The 17,656-nt window shown below is 53.2% G+C and overlaps 1 protein-coding gene across 33 annotated transcripts in view; it reads left to right on the top strand.

Moving 5' to 3' along the window:
- The window catches only part of LOC127466482 (uncharacterized), a 54,008-nt gene that overhangs the window by 20,975 nt on the left and 15,377 nt on the right, over positions 1–17,656 (top strand). For 5 of the 33 annotated variants that reach the window (XR_007902743.1, XR_007902742.1, XR_007902744.1 and 2 more), the window contains 3 exons: positions 15,317–15,713; positions 15,818–15,919; positions 16,377–16,772. The exons of 1 other annotated variant lie outside the window; for it this stretch is intronic. Coding sequence is in view for 1 of the 32 variants with exons in the window: in XM_051777283.1 (XP_051633243.1) it covers positions 3,420–3,448; positions 3,621–3,883; positions 5,397–5,528; positions 6,043–6,154; positions 6,476–6,605; positions 7,102–7,216 (781 nt within the window). In the remaining 31 variants the exon portion in view is untranslated. 27 more of the 33 variants (XR_007902728.1, XR_007902730.1, XR_007902741.1 and 24 more) reach the window with 16 other exon arrangements.

Raw genomic sequence — 17,656 nt, 5'->3', positions numbered from 1 at the left:
TGCTCTAATAGCTCTCCACTGGCATCGTGAAAAATGTTGTCAGCGTGTTTTGTTGGACGACGGTGAGCAGGACCTGGGTGAAAAGGACATTCTCTGAGGTGCTGGGAGAAGGAGGACTCGTGCGGGCACCTCCAGAGACAGCGGGAACGGGAGCGTGCTGCGGAGGAGGGAAATTCCAGGGGGTGGGTGCCGAGAAATTTGGCCTTCCCTCGCCCTGTGCTCTGCACTTAGCAGTGGGTCAAGTGCAGAAGTTTCCTGGGGACCCTGGGAAATGATGCCGGGTCTGCCAAGAAAAGTGGGGCCAAAGGAGCAGGACCTGGGTCTGCCAGCGTGGGAGAAACAAGGGACGGGTCATCCTCTGCCTCCAGGAGGGAGGGCAGCAGGAAAGGCCACGGACTAAAGCACTGAAGTGCCGTTCCCCAGGGAGCCCCTGCCCAGACCTGAACTTGCTTCTGCACTTGCTGTCCCTTTCCCAGCGGAGCCGAAGCGTCGGGTGCCGCTGCCGGGGGGATGGAGCTGCCAAGGACAAGCTGGGAGGGTGTTTGCGAGGGAAGGGGGTAGAAGGAGCTCTTGATGTGCTTTTTTTACTTCTTCATCCCACAGAATTGCCACGAGAGGAAATACTTCAGAGGGGCTTCCCTCCAGATAAGGCCTGAAGATGCCAGGAGGTTTCAGCCGGGAGGAAAGGAGCTGTGGAAGAAAAGCAGCCTAAAAACAGCCAGTGGGGATCATCAGGTTTTCCAGCCAAGAAGAACAAGGAGAGAGATGAGGGAATCGGGTTCCAATTCCTAATGCTTTGGTGGGTGCAGGAATGATTTCTGTGTGTTTTCCAGTCCCTTTGGATTCCTGGGATGATTTTAAAATGATGGCTTTAGCAATCAACTAAATCGCAGATGTTGTTTTTGAGAGGAAATGATGCCAAAGAAATGCAGAGTTTTGGGTCAGTTTTGGGGATGATTTGGGTCAGTTTTTGGGGTCAGTTTGGGGTCATTGTTTGGGGTGATTTGGGTCAGCTTTTGGGATGATTGGGGTCAGTTTTGGGTCAGCTTTTGGGATGATTGGGGTCAGGTTTTGGGGTCAGTTTTGGGTCAGCTTTTGGGGTGATTTGGGTCGGTTTTGGGTCAATTTTTGGGGAGCACTGGGTGTTACTGGGGGTTGTTGAGGAGCACTGGGTGTTACTGGGGTGTACTGGGGAGCACTGGGTGTTACTGAGGGTTGTTGGGGAGCACTGGGTGTTACTGGGGAGCACTGGGAGAGAAAATGAAAAATAAAGAGAATAAAAAATAAACGAAGTAAAGAAGGAAATATAAAAAAGAAAATTTAAAAAAAAAGGCAAAAAAACTAAAAAGGAAATAAAATGAAAATGAAATAAGAGAGAAAAAAAAAAAAAGAAACCCCTTCTTGGGCACCCCGTTTCCTCTCCTCCCCCCCCCCCCCGAACCGTAAATTGCGGGGTCATCACCCCTAAAATGTGAGAAGGGGACCCCGAAATGTGGGTGAGGGAACCCCAGGGAGCCGGAAAAGTGGAGGGGGAGCCGCAGTAAGAAAGCGAAGCCGGGCGGTCGGGCGGCGGGGTGGGGGGGGCGCATGCGCAGTCGTTGGCAAGACGCCGGCGATCACGTGGTAAGTAAGGGCAGGCAGGAGAGGGACCGGCGACGCATGCGCAGTGGCTCTCGTGCCGGTGCAGCGCGCCCTGCTCGAGTTAAGGGCCGGTTCCGGCGGCAGGGCGGGACTCGCGGCCTCCCGTCTGTCCCGGGGTGTGCGGGGGGGGAATAACGTGAATTTCTCCTGATTTTAATTCTCTTGGGCTCTTGTCCTCATTTTAATTTTTTTAAGGCTCTTGTCCTGATTTTAATTTTTTGAAGGCTCTTGTCCTGATTTTAATTTTTTTAAGGCTCTTCTCCTAAATTTAATTTTTTTAAGGCTCTTGTCCTGATTTTAATTCTCTTGGTTCAAACCATTTCCTAATAAGTCAGTTTTAATGAAGTGTTTTCCAGTCCCTTTGGATTCCTGAGATGATTTTAAAATGATGGCTTTAGCAATCAACTAAATCGCAGATGTTGTTTTTGAGAGGAAATGATGCCAAAGAAATGCAGAGAGAGAGCATGGAATCATCCTGGGATCCTGGAGTGGTTTGGGTTGGAAAGGATCTCAGGGATCATCTCCTTCCATCCCCTGCCACAGGCAGGGACACCTTCTAATAGACCTCCAGCCTGGCCTTGGCCACTTGCAGGGATGGGGCAGCCACAACTTCTCTGTGCCAGGCCACCTCCCCACCCTCCCAGGGAAGAATGTCTCCCTTCTGTGCAATCTTTCCCTTTCTTCTCTGCAGGAAGTGGGCTGGGACAAGGGAATTGGCTCCCACGAGGCCGAGGATCAGAGCGGGCTGTGCACAGGGGACAACTTCCACTTCCGAACGGGGAAGGGCCCCTTCGTGCCCACCCCTGGCAAACTGGGACAGAGTAACATCTGCCTGCAGCTGGCTGGAGTTCCCGTTGGCTCTGGGCTTTCAGCCCGCCGGGGCTGCGGCGGGAGCCGCGCGGAGGGAACGGGGGCGGGGCCGCCCCGAGGGGCGGGGCCGGGCTGAGCGGGCGGGGCGGGGCCGCAGGGCCAGGCGGGCTGGGATTGGGCGGAGGCGCTCGAGTGCTGATTGGGCAGCGCTGCCGGCCCGCGGTATAAAGGGCCGGCGGGGCAGGTGGGGGCGGTTGTGTGTGGGGGCTGAGGGTGCGGCCCCGCTGCTGCCCGGGCTGCGGAGGGGAGAGCGCCTTGGCCGCTGGGTTTGTGCACCGGGGCAGCCGGGGGCGTTTAGGGGCGCCTTGTGCTGGGCGGCGGGGCCCGGGTAAGCCCCTTACCTGCCGGGTGCCCCCGGGGAGAGCCGTGGCATGGCTGTGGGTCCTGTGCTCTCTGGGTGTCTGAGGGTTTGCTTTGGGATCCCAAACCCTTTCCCCGTGCAGGGTTATGAGGCAAAGACTGCTTTAACTTGGTTTTTTGGTGCTGCGTTAATGCTTTTTGCTCGTTCTGTGTCCATTTGCAGCCTCGCTCGTGGTTTCCCCTGGTGTGGAGGCGAGTTGTGCTTCCTGCTGGGAGAGAGAACGGCCTTGGGAAGCTGCTCCATGAGCCACAGCTGTGCCGAGCCCGGCAGTCTGTCCAGGTAAGAGCAGGGCTTCTACTGCCCGTGAGGAGCTGGGTTTGCTGTTGGAAGATAGAATGTGCCTATGCCTTTAAATGCAAGGACAGGCAGAAGCTGGGAGGGACCCTGAGCAGGTTTGGTGGCACGACAGCAGTTTGAAAAGACCTTGACTGTGGGAGAAATGTCCAGGAAAACGATTCCTTTTTTGCAGGGAGGCAGTTTGCGAGGACAGGGGGGTTGCTGTGCTCTCTAGCAAAACTACTGACCTTGGGATGTCTAGGGTGGGGAGATGTTGGCCACGTGTGGGCTGGAGCAAAGGTGTGTGGGTGCCTGTGTGTGACAGCCGTGGGTGTGCAGGAAGGGGGGTTCTGGTGCCATTGGAGCTGCCAGGGAGCCAAAAGGGGCACGGTTGTCTGAAAAAGGCAAAAAGTCTCAGTCTCTGTTGACACGTGTACCAAAGGAGATGCAAATTTTCCCTTTCTCGTTGCAGACTTCGCAAAGCTCCCCAGGAAAGGAAGCTTTATATTCCTCCCCAGCTTTATGCTAAAGGTTTCCTTCCTCCTGTCTCAGCACCCTTTCTGCTGTTGGGAGAGCACGAGGTGGATGGAGAGGATCCCCAGGCATCTGCAGGCACAAGGGACTCATACAACTGCGATTTTCCTCCAGCCCTCGTGAAAGGGACTTCCAGGATACTCTTGGGAATGTACCAGCTCTCCTGCTGGAGCTTTTCTATGGAATATTTGAACACAAAGGGTAAAACTAAAGTCAGGTCTGTTCTGGAGTATGTTACACTTGTGCAAAACTCCGTTCTTCTGTTTATTTTCTGTTCTGGAAAGCACAGTCTGGGGTTCCTGGGCACTTCCTATTGAGTGATTCCATGAAAATAATTTTGTACTGAAAGGGGAAAGGAGCTGTCTGTGGGAGGTCAGGTGTCCATGATAAAAGCTTTATGCTTTTCAGTCAGATAAGCCTTAAAATATCTCACAGTGTATAGGAATGCCTGGCTTCTAAAAGTCACCAGCTGAGTCTTAGAGGCTCCTTTGAAGAGCTGTTTTCAGGCAGGCAAATTGCCCCCCAGGAGGGACTCTGTGCCTGCTCTCCCGTGGCTCCAAGGGATCTCTGGCCCTTCACGCCGGCACCGAGATTTTCTCGGGAAGGGCCTCAGATCCCCGGACCAGTCTGGGACACAGGCAAGATCCCCCTGCATTTTGGGACCAAATTGGCCCCCTGGAGGGACAGTGCTGTTGGTGCCCCCCGGGTTGGGGCACCCCGAGGACTCCAGCGCGCACCGAAAGGATTATTCGGGGAGATCCTCGGGGTGCCCGGCCCTGGGGAGCTCAAAGCAAGGTCCCTGCCATGGATTCAGGCATTGCTGAGAGTATCCCAGGGGTCCCTGTCCCTGCTAGACAGGGAGCTCTCTAATGGGCTGTAATTGGGTTCTAAAAGTGGTGCTCCAAGTGCCAAAGAAGTGTGGGATTGGGATTAAGAAATGAGCAGTGAGGGTGCAATTGGCTGTTTTCTCTGGAATGTGACTGTGAGAGCTGCAGGAGTGCCAGGTGTGTGTTCCAGTCCCCAGCATTTGGTTTGCACATGTCCTGCTCAGACACAAGTACAATTTCCTCAGTCCTGAACACAGCAGAATGAGAATTATGGACTGGCAGTGTTAAGGTGATTGGTGTGACAGGGGTCAAACTGGGAAAACATTGGGGAATTCCTCAGTTTGTGTTTTTGCCAAACTCACCCAAACCTCTGCTAGGAAGTGATGGGCTGGAAAAGTTGAGGCAGAAATGGAATTGAAAACTGGGGCTCTTGACGCTGTAATTGCTGAAAGTAAATGTGTCCAAGCAGCAGCTCTTGTTGTGCAGGGAATAACTCCTGTCAGCAGCAAGGCCCTGACTGAAGTGGCAGCTGCAGTTGTTCCTGTGGTGTGGGCCAGTGGAGCTGCAGGAGAGTGGAAGAGGGCAGAACCTGTAGGTATTACCCCTGATGTGGGATCTCTATGGGTAAGGCCAACCCAGTATCCTTTAAAATCAGAATGCCAGACTGGATTGGTTGCAGGAACAGCTAAATTGGCTCCTCCTGGTTTGCTTGTAGGACGTGAATGCAAGAACCTGCCAAGAAAACCAGTGGACAAGATGATTGATTAGTGCAGGACCTGAGAGAAGCACCTTGAATGACAACCTGGAGGAGTTTCCAGTATTGGATTTAAAAGATGGCCTTTGCATCTCCTTGAGCAAGGAAAGCCAAGAAAGCTTTGCTTTTGCAGGAGAAAATGGGGCAAGCAGGCAGGAAGAAGAGAAGCCCCGTGACTCCTCCCTGAGCCCCAGACAGCCCATGAACTGCCTTGCTGGGAATGGTGGGACGGGCTGGACTCTGCATTGCTCCCTCGGGATGTGTGGTAAGACTGTTATGGCGACTTTTTGAATAGATGGTGCAAGGGCAGCCTTTAAGCAGCTGAAGCATTCCCTGAGGAGAGCTCTGGGTCTGCCAGATGTGTCAGAACTGTTGGAAGCATCTTTGGTGGGGAGGGCAAACAAAGGCCAAGGTGTGCAGTGACCCCCCTGAGAAGGGACTTTCAGTTAATGGCATCCCTGATGGTGAACTTTGTGGGCTGTTCCCCCTGTAGGGCAGGTGATAGTCCCAGCTCCAGTTATGGGAAAAATGGTTAAAAGGGAGCCCCAAAAGCTGGAAGTCCTCCTGGAGGCTCCTGGCAAAGAGAGTTTGCTGCGTTCCCCCTGACAGAAGGACAGTGATAGCTTTTGAGTGCTGGTAGATCCTTTTAATAGATAGCCTTGAGTGTGTCCTTGTTGCACCAGTAGGACTTATCAAAGTCCCCATATTCCAGGAGATAGACACATTGAAGTTTAAAATATTCTTCCTAATCCTTTGTTGGCTTGAGGCTCTCCCCTCAGGAACTGCAGGAACTCCTGGTGCCGCCTGGGCCGATGGATTGGACGCCCCAGCCCCTCCGTTCCTGCCCGGCCACTGGGGCCGTGTCCAGTGGTGGCACTGCCAGCCCTGCAGGTGAAGTGGGAAGGGCCTTTGCAGGTCTGGTGGGTCACATTTATAGCAGGTAAAGTTGCAGTAAAAGGACCTGGGGTCTGTTATTCTTGAGTTCAGAAAGCTCCTTTTGATTGGTGAGCAGGACAAAGTGGATCCTTAAGAGTTCCCATCCGTGTTTGTGTCTCAGCCTGTGTTAGGATTCAGGGCTGTAGCTGTTGTTGTCACTGAGGAGTCAAACTGTGCTTTAAATAATGAGACCCTGGCCTGATGGCCCAGTGTCAAGGCAAAAGGTGGAATGCTCTCTGAGTGTTGAGATGTAACAAGGGCTAATCCTTTTTGCAGTGGGATGGAGCCTGGAAAGTGCACCGAGCTGAGCCCAGGGATTGAAAGGGACCAAGCAAGGGAGGTGAAGAAAGAAGGAAGAAGGGAAGTGAGGCAGCAGGCAAGCAGCACCAAGTTGCTGTGTAAGCAGGTGAGTTGTGTTGAGGTTCCTCAGGCAGGCACTGAGGACTTGGAGGGCTCCAGACAGAGCAGACCTGGGAAGGCCCTCGGTGAAGCCCCTCAGAAACCTGAAGCCCCTGGGCCTTTTGGGGAGCCTGAGCTATTGCAGCCCTGGGGATGGCTTTGGTTTCCTTCTCTCCTCAGAGTAAAACTCTGTGGGGGAGTCTGTGATCTCCCTGACTTTTGTGTCATAACTGAAACTTGGAAGGAGGTTGACCTTGTGTAGTTTCCCAACTGACTTGGCCGGGTTGAACCAGCAGTGCCAGATTGTTGTAGTGTGCAGGGTGTTGTTTGTGTCTGAGCAGTTTGGGGTTGATTTGCCAAGGGGAGCCATGGAATGTTATGGTGTTTTTGTCCCAATATTTGGAGGCAGTGCCCTGGATGAGTTGATTTCTGCCTCACTCCCTGATATCTGAGTTAGGAGATGTACCAAGAACTGGTAGTTTTTGCAGTGGGATGTTCCCTAGAAAGTGCATGGAGCTGAGCCAAGGAACTTAAAGGGACTGAGCAAGCAAAGTCAAGAAAGAATGAAGAAGGGAACTGAGGCAGCAGCCAAGCAGCACCAAGCTCCTCTACAACCAGGTGAGTTGTCTTGAAGTTGATAAGGTGGTCACTGAGAACTTTGGGGTCTGCAGGCACAGGTGACCACCAGAGACCCCCAATGGAGCCCCTCAGAGAACTTATAAGGGTTTGTGTAGATGGGAACAGGTGTTGGGAGTGTCCTGAATGTGCAACAGGAATGCAGGGAAGGAAAATGAACCCTCCTGTCATGCTGACCCCTCCCATCAGCTGCAGTGGAGACCCCTCCGTGTGCCCTTTGGGAGCGGATTGCCAGGACCCCCGTGGGGCTGGGATCATGGCAGGGTGTTGTAAGCAAGGAATGCCTGGCTTCTAAAAGTCACCAGCTGAGTCTTAGAGGCTCCTTTGAAGAGCTGAGTTCAGGCAGCAGAATTGCCCCCCAGGAGGGACTCTGTGCCTGCTCTCCCGTGGCTCCGAGGGATCTCTGGCCCTTCACGCCGGCACCGAGATTTTCTCGGGAAGGGCCTCAGATCTCCGGACCAGTCTGGGACACAGGCAAGATCCCCCTGCATTTTGGGACCAAATTGGCCCCTGGTGGGACAGTGCTGTTGGTGCCCCCCGGGTTGGGGCACCCCGAGGACTCCAGCGCGCACCGAAAGGATTATTCGGGGAGATCCTCGGGGTGCCCGGCCCTGGGGAGCTCAAAGCAAGGTCCCTGCCATGGATTCAGGCATTGCTGAGAGTATCCCAGGGGTCCCTGTCCCTGCTAGACAGGGAGCTCTCTAATGGGCTGTAATTGGGTTCTAAAAGCGGTGCTCCAAGTGCCAAACAAGTGTGGGATTGGGATTAAGAAATGAGCAGTGAGGGTGCAATTGGCTGTTTTCTCTGGAATGTGACTGTGAGAGCTGCAGGAGTGCCAGGTGTGTGTTCCAGTCCCCAGCATTTGGTTTGCACATGTCCTGCTCAGACACAGGTCCAACTTGCTCAGTCCTTAACCCAAGAGAGGGAGAATGAAGGACTGGCACTGTTAAGGTGATTGGTGTGACAGGGGTCAAACTGGGAAAACATTGGGGAATTCCTCAGTTGGTCTGTTTGCCAAACTAACCCAAACCTGTGCTAGGAAGAGATGGACTGGGGTCTCTGATCTCCTGGGCAGTTGTTTTGCATGACCCTGGGAGCCTCTGGGATTAGACTGGCCTGGGCAGACAGGGAGCAGTTTGTCCTGTGGAGCTGGGCTGGGTTTGTTGAGGATGCCTTGGGAGGCAGGGCTGGAGAGGCTCCTCTGTTGGCTGTAGTGGTGGAAGGTTGTAGCAGCAGGGCTGGAGCCTTCGCCCTCCTGCTCCCCCCGTGAGCCCCGACGGGCCCGTGCCCTTGGCAATGGAGGGCCCCCCATTGCTGAGTCAGCGGTTCCGGGGGCCAGGAGGGATGGGATCAGGATGCCGAGCTCCGCCCAGGGCCAGGGCTGCCAGTGTTCAACCATGGAGGGAACTGAAAGCACAGTGAGATGGAGGCCAAGCTGCAGCACAGGGATGGGTGAGAAAAGACCCTAGTCCTCAGGTGGAGCTTTGAATTCCCTGGAAAAATGGATCCTGTCAGATGGATCAGGCCCTTGTGGGTGCTGGAGCAGAGGCCTCTCTCATTTTTGGTCACCCTGAAAGGTTGCAAGGACAGCAAGTTCTGACTGCAGGATGAGGTGGCAAACAAAGTGAAGTGGTCCAGAGAAAAGCTGAGGCTAAAATTGGCCCTGTGCCAGAGCAGCCTCGTGCAGTGCTTGTTGCTGTCCCTGAGTGTCCCATTGCAGTGGATATTTCCAAGGGTGCCTTGTGCTGGGGAGCACTGGGGCAGTTCCCTTTCCCTGGGCAGGGCAGGCAGGGCACGTTTCCCCCCTCGAGGGTGGCTCCACAGTCCCCCCCTGTGCCCTGGGAGCGTGGCAGAACACCTGGACCCACTGTCCTTGTCAGAGAGGGCACAAGGGATGGTTGGATGGGGGAGGGAATGGCTCAGGGAGTACAAGCACCATTACAATGAGTAGGGCAGCACCTGGAAAGGAAGGGGGGATTAATCCAGACAAAATCCAAGCACCTGCCCAAGCTGTGATATTTTTAGGAACTCAGTGGTGCTGTGGTCCCCAGGAAGTATTGCCCAGGACTAGGCAGGAGACTTCAGGCTCTGTCACCCCCAGAGCAAGTGTCCAGGGGCAGGCAGTGGGGAGGCAGCTCTGTTGTTGAGGATGGGGTTATTTTCTCTGCTTTATTTTGTCTCCAGAGATGTTCTTCCCATTAATCCAAACTGACTCCATCTCCTAACTCTCTGAAGAGGTTTTCTGCTTTTTGTGGGAGGGTAAGGTTTGGGTTCTAACTATAGAAGAGCCAACAAAATAAAGGCTTTGTGGCAAACAAATGGTGTCTCCCAAACTCTTTGTACTTCAAATAGATGCCTTTATTCTTAGTTTTTTCTTATTGGTATTCTCAAGGTACTTGATACCCTGTCTACAGTTATTTATTTTGGCTTCTCTTTTTTATTTGTTACAGAGTTGATGTGACTGACTTCTTTTTGAAATGCAGCAGTGCTCTCAAGGATATTTCCCCCCCACTCCTGGGCTTGTGCAGGGCTGTTGAGTCCGTGTGTGCCACTGTTCTTGTCCCAGGGGGACCGAGTGACATTTGGAACCAAACCTGGGGACTTGAACTCTAGGAATGTTTCTGTGTCTTTGAATTTTAAATTGCACATGAAGCAGAAATATGTTTGTGTTTTCCAGGTTATATTGTCATGAAAATAGAAATGCATCATTGGATCTTACTCCTCTGAGGGCAAACCACCAGACTGATCATTTCTTAGTCCATCAGACCCAGTGCCAGGAACTCAGAGGGCTGTTTGTGTGCAAATGTGCTGAGTGGTGGTGGCCCCCGTGAGACTGTGACCAGCTGGAAATGTGTGTGTGTGTGTGTGCAGAGCTGGGCTGGATCCCTTGGGATTTGGCTCCCAGATCCCCCCCAGCCTTCAGGAAAACCAGAGGCCACCGAACCCTGAGGGAAGGGAGTCCCATTTGCAGAAGGGTTTGTAGATTGGGGAAAAGCTCTCCAGAACAAAGCCTGTGTTCCAAACCCCTTCAGGCCAAAGTCAAGGAGCACAAACCCTGGAGTCATCAAGTTATGAAGTTTGGTTCAAACCATTTCCTAATAAGTCAGTTTTAATGAAGTGTTAAAAGGAGAACTTAAATAAGGGTAATTTCTGATGGAGAATAATGGGAAGAAGTGGTTTAAGTTAACTAAACATGTTTTATATCAGTCCATGGTTATTTAATTGAGCATTGTTTGGAATTTTTCTTTTTGCATTCGTTCCTGGTGTGCTTTTCTCTATCTAAGGGATGTTTGGAGGCCTTTTTGATTGCTTGAAGGTTTTTAATGTCAGTGCTGGATTGGGGTGGACAGTCATTGTAACATGATTTAGAGTTCGATGCATTTTATTCTGTGTGCCCTGTTTGATGTCTCGTGTTCAGCGAGTGACTGGTCAGAGTTTGGCCCAAGCCTTTGTTTTTCAGGTGAAAAACCCGAAGGGGGAATTGTAGTTGCAGCTTTGCCCTTGAGCTGCAGCTGGAGCCTGGCCAAAGAACAAGGCAAAGCTCCCTGGGGAAGGAAGGGGGAGCCAGAGAAGAAAAGCAGCTGCAGCCAGAAAGGTGGGTTTGGACGGGAGAAGAGGGGCTGTGACCCAGCAAGGGGCTCTGGAGGGCTCTGGGGTCCCTGTAATGGCTCTGGGGTCTCTATAGGGGCTCTGGGGTCTCTATAGGGGCTCTGGAGGGCTCTGGGGTCCCTATAATGGCTCTGGGGTCTCTGTAGGGACTCTGGGGTTTCTATCGTGGCTCTGGGGTCCCTATAATGGCTCTGGGGTCCCTGTAATGGCTCTGGGGTCCCTGTAATGGCTCTGGGGTCCCTGTAATGGCTCTGGGGTCCCTCTCCTGGTTCTGGGGTCCCTCTCCTGGTTCTGGGGTCCCTCTCCTGGCTCGGGGTCCCTCTCCTGGCTCGGGGTCCCTCTCCTGGCTCGGGGTCCCTCTCCCTGCCGGCACAGGAGCTGCTGCCGCCCCAGCAAGAGGCAGAGGAGTCGCTGCCCAGAAGCAAGAACTCACTGAGAGCTGAACTGGGGCCGTGTGGGCAGGGCCAGAGGGGAGCAAAGGAAGGGATTTGTTGCTAAGAAAAGAAATAAAGTTTGGGTCATTTGTTGGGGAGATTTGTGTCAGTTTCTGATCATTTTTGGGGGTTATTTTTAGTGAGTTTCTGGTCATTTTTGGGGGAGATTTGGGTCAGTTTCTGGTCATTTTTCGGGATGATTTGGGTGAGTTTTGGGTTTATTTTTGTGGTAATTTTGGGTCAGTTTCTGGTCATTTTTTGGGGTGATTGGGCTGACTTTTGGGTCATTTTTTTGGGGAGATTTGGGTGAGTCTTGGTATCAGTGTTTTGGGATTTTGGGGTCAGTTTCTGGTCATATTTGGGGCTGATTTTGTATCATTTTGGGTCAGTTTTGGGGGGGGTTTTTTGCATTTTTAGGTCAGGTTTTGGGCCAATTTGGAGTTAGTTTTTGAGGTGATTTGGGCCAGTTTTGTGTCAGTTCTGGATCAATTTTTGGAGTGAATTGGATCAGTTTTTGTGTCACTTTTTGGGGAGATTTGGGTGAGTTCTGGGTCATTTTTGGGGAGATTTGAATCAGTTTCTGGTAGTTTTTTGGGGAGACTTGGGTGAGTTCTGGGTCTCTCCTGATTGTAATTCCTTCAGGCTCCTCTCCTGATTTTAATTTTTTTAGGCTCTTCTCCTCATTTTAATTTTTTAGACTCCTCTCCTGATTTTAATTTTTTTAGTCCCCTATCCTGATTTTAATTTTTTTAGTCCCCTCTCCTGATTGTTATTGTATTAGTCCCCTGTCCTGATTTTAATTTTTTCAGGCTCCTCTTCTGATTTTAATTTTTTTAGGCTCCTCTCCTGATTTTTATTGTATTAGTCCCGTGTCCTGATTTTAATTTTTTCAGGCTCCTCTCCTGTTTTTAATTTTTTTAGGCTCTTCTCCTGATTGTAATTTTTTTAGGCTCTTCTCTTGATTTTAATTCTCTTAGGTTCTTCTCCTGATTTTAATTCTCTTGGGCTCTCCTCCTGATTTTTATATTTTTAGACTCTTCTCCTGATTTTCATTTTTTTTAGGCTCTTCCCCTGATTTTCATTTTTTTTTTAGGCTCTTCTCCTGATTTTAATTCTCTTAGGAGAAGAGCCTAGAGAATTAAAACCAGGAGAAGAGCCTAATTACACAAGTAAATTTTCAAACCACCAGCAATCACAAGCCAATTATCCGATTTCCCAAAAGAACTACACGAACAAATACGGTTATAAAACAACAAAAAAAATGCCATAAGTAAAAAATCGCATAGCAACAGTGCCCCCTGGTGACAGAGAAAAGGAATTGCACATAAATTTGAGATGAAATACTGCCACCTGCTGACGGAAAACAGGAACTGCATTGAAAAAATTTTGAACAGCGCATGCGCAGTCGTTGGCAAAACGCCGGCGATCACGTGGTAAGTAAGGGCAGGCAGGAGAGGGACCGGCGACGCATGCGCAGTGGCTCTCGTGCCGGTGCAGCGCTCCCTGCTCGAGTTAAGGGCCGGTTCCGGCGGCAGGGCGGGACTCGCGGTCTCCCGTCTGTCCCGGGGTGTGCGGGAGGGGAATAACGTGAAGATTTCTTGGGGTGAAAGCGCAGAAATTAGCGAGGAGGGACGCTAATTTGGGTAAACTCGGTCACCGGAAGTAGTGAGCGACCGGAAGTCCTCCAAGGCCCCGGCCCGGAAGTCCGCCAAGCCCATAGCAAAGATGGCGCCACCAGGACCGGAACGACCACACTAAAGATGGCGGCCCCTGCCCGGAAGTTTGCCAAGCCCACAGTAAAGATGGCGCCGCCAGGACCGGAACGACCACACTAAAGATGGCGGCGAGAGGCTTCCGCCGCGACCCGGACCCCCACCCCGCGCCCGCAGCGCCGTCTCGCCGCGCTGCTTCCCGCTGCGGGGACAGGGCGGGCGCGGGCGGCAGGTTCGTGGGCGGCGGCAGGCACCGGCGCCGGCAGCCCCCGTCTCGGGGCCGCGGCGCGCGAGGACCGCATGGCGCGCACGTCGCGCCGCCCTCTCGCCCCGCTCTCTCGCCCCGCTCCGCTCCCGCCCCTGCCCCCGCTTCTGCCCCCGCTTCTGCCCCGCTCGCTCCCGCCGTGCCCTGGAGATGCTATCGGGGCTGCGCCGCCGCCTTCCCCCCCCGGAAGCGACCCACGGCGGCAGATTCGACGGAGATCGACCCCGGGGTAAGCTGGGCGCGTCCAAAGGCGCCGCGGGTCTCGCCAAGGAGGGGAGGGGGGGGGGGGGAGGCGCGCGGCTGCAGTGCCGTTCCCGGCCGTGTCCGCCAGGCGGCGACTGTGAGGCAGGGCCCGGCGCTCGGCGGCGCTCTTGCAAGCGACGCCCCTGGCAAAGCGGCGCTGCTTGGGCACTGCCGGCCTTCCCCCGGAGTGCCCGGGCTGGCCCAGCACCTGGCCGAACCTCTTAGGGAAGAGGCAAGGAACAACTGCGCTTCTTCTGCCCTTTCTTTAGCCCGGGACTGGAACACAGACAAAATCAAGGGGCTCTTGGACCTGTGCAGGCTCCGAGCAGTTTTCAGCCTTCCTTAGCAGAGCATTCTCACCCTCCGAAAAGCTGAAAGGCTTTAACAGCTGGAGACGCGCCTGCAGCTGTGCAGATTAATGTAGTTTCTTTTAGGAAATGAAGGGGAAGTTTTCCTGTTGGGAGCCTAAATACCGAGTCTACTCTGCTTTTTCAATCAGGTGACGAAGCTTATGGAAGAAAAGAACAAAGGCCTCGAGGTGAGTACATTCTACCGAGTTCTGCTTTTCTGGCATCGGTTTGGGAAAATCACGTGAAATTCTAAAAAGCTTCTCTCCGTGTTTTCTAGTTGTTTTTTCAGCCTTGCTCTAAGTTTCATGTAGAAAAGGGCATAGAATTATTAGAACAGACAAACTAGACTTCCTCGGGAGAGATGGAAGAAAAGTCTGCTGATTCCAGTTCTGCTTTTCTTGTCTTCCCTTCGACTGTCGTTTTCTCTCCCCTGCTGTTCAAATAGGCTGCAGTTAATTGCTCTGCTGAAGAGTTTGCTGTCCTAAGTGTCTGTCAAATTGATGCCTTCAACTCAAGACAGCACCTGCTCCTTAGTTACAAAAAGTTCCTCACAGGAAATTTTCAGGCGTGCCCATAAATCTCCTCGCTGTTTGTTTGGGAGAACAGGCTTTTCTCGTCTGTAACAGAACAGTCGTGTCATCTGCTCTGGAATGCTGGTGGCAATCTAGTCAGAAGAGGACCCCGTGCTTCACTAATTTTCCCTTTTTGTTGTTGGGGGTGACTTCTTCCCAGGCATGTTATTCTTGACCCCCCGGGGCAAACGGAGGTGTCAGCGTCAGGAGCCATCCTAACTGAGGCCCTGGGAGGTCAGTGCTTTTTGTGTGACTGGACGGTGAAGCTGTCTGTGGGAATGACCTGGCTATGGCTCAGTGTAGTCCTAATTAAGGTGTCTTTTACTCCGTGTTCCCAGGCTGCCTCTTTCCCTTCGGTCGCCGTGGGTGTGCCGGACGCCTCTGGCAGGACTAACCCTGTGGCTTTTATGTCCAGCGTGCTGTGCTGTGTGTGCCTGCAGGTAAGAAAAGCTGGGAGTGCAGTCCCTCTGCTTTGGTTGCTGTGTCTCTTTGGGAGTGATTTTGGAGGGGAATGCCAGAGCGATTTGGTTTGAAGGGGACCTTCAAAGGCCAGCCTGTCTTCCGTGGGCAGGGACACCTTCCACTGTCCCCGGTTGCTGCGAGTCCCGTCCAGCCTGGCCTGGAACACTTGCAGGGATGGGGCAGGCTCAGCTTCCCTGTGCAGTGTGCTCTGATATCTCTCCACTGGCATCCTGAAAAATTTTGTCAGCACGTTTTGTGTGACAATGGTAAGCGGGACCTGGGTGAAAATTGGGGTTCTCTGAGGTGCAGAGGGAAAGAATTCTCCTTTGAAGTCCAATGTAATTCAGTTTTGCACGAGTCTTGTCTGACTTATGTTTGAATTGCTTTCTATTCTAGGCAGTTCTTTTAAATTAAACTTTTGTGTCTCCCCCCCAGTATCTTGTACAAGACAAAGCTACCTTTCCTCGTGGGAACGGACTGGCCGGGCTTTGGCAATCTGGCCCCTCGAAAGACTAAGTGACCTCTTCCAACAGGGGAAGACTTTCTGGCAAGCGGTGCCAGGAAGAACTGGAGTTTCTGGAGAATAAAAGCTGGAAGCGTGCCCCTGAAAATCCCCAGCCCTGGGTGGTCAGTGGTCTGACTTGCACGGACCGGTGGCCTTGGCCAGGAGCGGTCCTGCGGGAAGCGCCTTTGCCCAGGCTGTAATTTTAATTTCCCTTGGATGCTTGGCAAAGCCCCTCTGGGTGAGCCCCAGTGCCTGGCAGGAGCAGAGCGGGCTTCCAGGGAGGTATTCACCTGGTCAGCGTCAGGAACCATCCTACCTGAGGCCTCGGTGAGTGCTTTTTGGACGACTGGACGGTGAAGCTGTCTGTGGGAATGACCTGGCTATGGCTCAGTGTAGTCCTAATTAAGGTGTCTTTTACTCCGTGTTCCCAGGCTGCCTCTTTCCCTTCGGTCGCCGTGGGTGTGCCGGACGCCTCTGGCAGGACTAACCCTGTGGCTTTTATGTCCAGCGTGCTGTGCTGTGTGTGCCTGCAGGTAAGAAAAGCTGGGAGTGCAGTCCCTCTGCTTTGGTTGCTGTGTCTCTTTGGGAGTGATTTTGGAGGGGAATGCCAGAGCGATTTGGTTTGAAGGGGACCTTCAAAGGCCAGCCTGTCTTCCGTGGGCAGGGACACCTTCCACTGTCCCCGGTTGCTGCGAGTCCCGTCCAGCCTGGCCTGGAACACTTGCAGGGATGGGGCAGGCTCAGCTTCCCTGTGCAGTGTGCTCTGATATCTCTCCACTGGCATCCTGAAAAATTTTGTCAGCACGTTTTGTGTGACAATGGTAAGCGGGACCTGGGTGAAAATTGGGGTTCTCTGAGGTGCAGAGGGAAAGAATTCTCCTTTGAAGTCCAATGTAATTCAGTTTTGCACGAGTCTTGTCTGACTTATGTTTGAATTGCTTTCTATTCTAGGCAGTTCTTTTAAATTAAACTTTTGTGTCTCCCCCCCAGTATCTTGTACAAGACAAAGCTACCTTTCCTCGTGGGAACGGACTGGCCGGGCTTTGGCAATCTGGCCCCTCGAAAGACTAAGTGACCTCTTCCAACAGGGGAAGACTTTCTGGCAAGCGGTGCCAGGAAGAACTGGAGTTTCTGGAGAATAAAAGCTGGAAGCGTGCCCCTGAAAATCCCCAGCCCTGGGTGGTCAGTGGTCTGACTTGCACGGACCGGTGGCCTTGGCCAGGAGCGGTCCTGGGGAAGCGCCTTTGCCCAGGCTGTAATTTTAATTTCCCTTGGATGCTTGGCAAAGCCCCTCTGGGTGAGCCCCAGTGCCTGGCAGGAGCAGAGCGGGCTTCCAGGGAGGTATTCACCTGGTCAGCGTCAGGAACCATCCTACCTGAGGCCTCGGTGAGTGCTTTTTGGACGACTGGACGGTGAAGCTGTCTGTGGGAATGACCTGGCTATGGCTCAGTGTAGTCCTAATTAAGGTGTCTTTTACTCCGTGTTCCCAGGCTGCCTCTTTCCCTTCGGTCGCCGTGGGTGTGCCGGACGCCTCTGGCAGGACTAACCCTGTGGCTTTTATGTCCAGCGTGCTGTGCTGTGTGTGCCTGCAGGTAAGAAAAGCTGGGAGTGCAGTCCCTCTGCTTTGGTTGCTGTGTCTCTTTGGGAGTGATTTTGGAGGGGAATGCCAGAGCGATTTGGTTTGAAGGGGACCTTCAAAGGCCAGCCTGTCTTGCGTGGGCAGGGACACCTTCCACTGTCCCCGGTTGCTGCGAGTCCCGTCCAGCCTGGCCTGGAACACTTGCAGGGATGGGGCAGGCTCAGCTTCCCTGTGCAGTGTGCTCTGATAGCTCTCCACTGGCATCGTGAAAAATGTTGTCAGCGTGTTTTGTTGGACGACGGTAAGCAGGACCTGGGTGAAAAGGACATTCTCTGAGGTGCTGGGAGAAGGAGGACTCGTGCGGGCACCTCCAGAGACAGCGGGAACGGGAGCGTGCTGCGGAGGAGGGAAATTCCAGGGGGTGGGTGCCGAGAAATTTGTCCTTCCCTCGCCCTGTGCTCTGCACTTAGCAGTGGGTCAAGTGCAGAAGTTTCCTGGGGACCCTGGGAAATGATGCCGGGTCTGCCAAGAAAAGTGGGGCCAAAGGAGCAGGACCTGGGTCTGCCAGCGTGGGAGAAACAAGGGACGGGTCATCCTCTGCCTCCAGGAGGGAGGGCAGCAGGAAAGGCCACGGACTAAAGCACTGAAGTGCCGTTCCCCAGGGAGCCCCTGCCCAGACCTGAACTTGCTT

Source organism: Manacus candei, unplaced genomic scaffold, assembly GCF_025592945.1.
Source record: "Manacus candei isolate 608988 ecotype Guabito, Panama unplaced genomic scaffold, ASM2559294v1 h1tg000009l, whole genome shotgun sequence".
In the NCBI taxonomy this organism is placed as follows: Eukaryota; Metazoa; Chordata; class Aves; order Passeriformes; family Pipridae; genus Manacus; species Manacus candei.
Note: the sequence above shows the minus strand (reverse complement) of the source record. Positions and strands in the feature narration are given on the sequence as shown.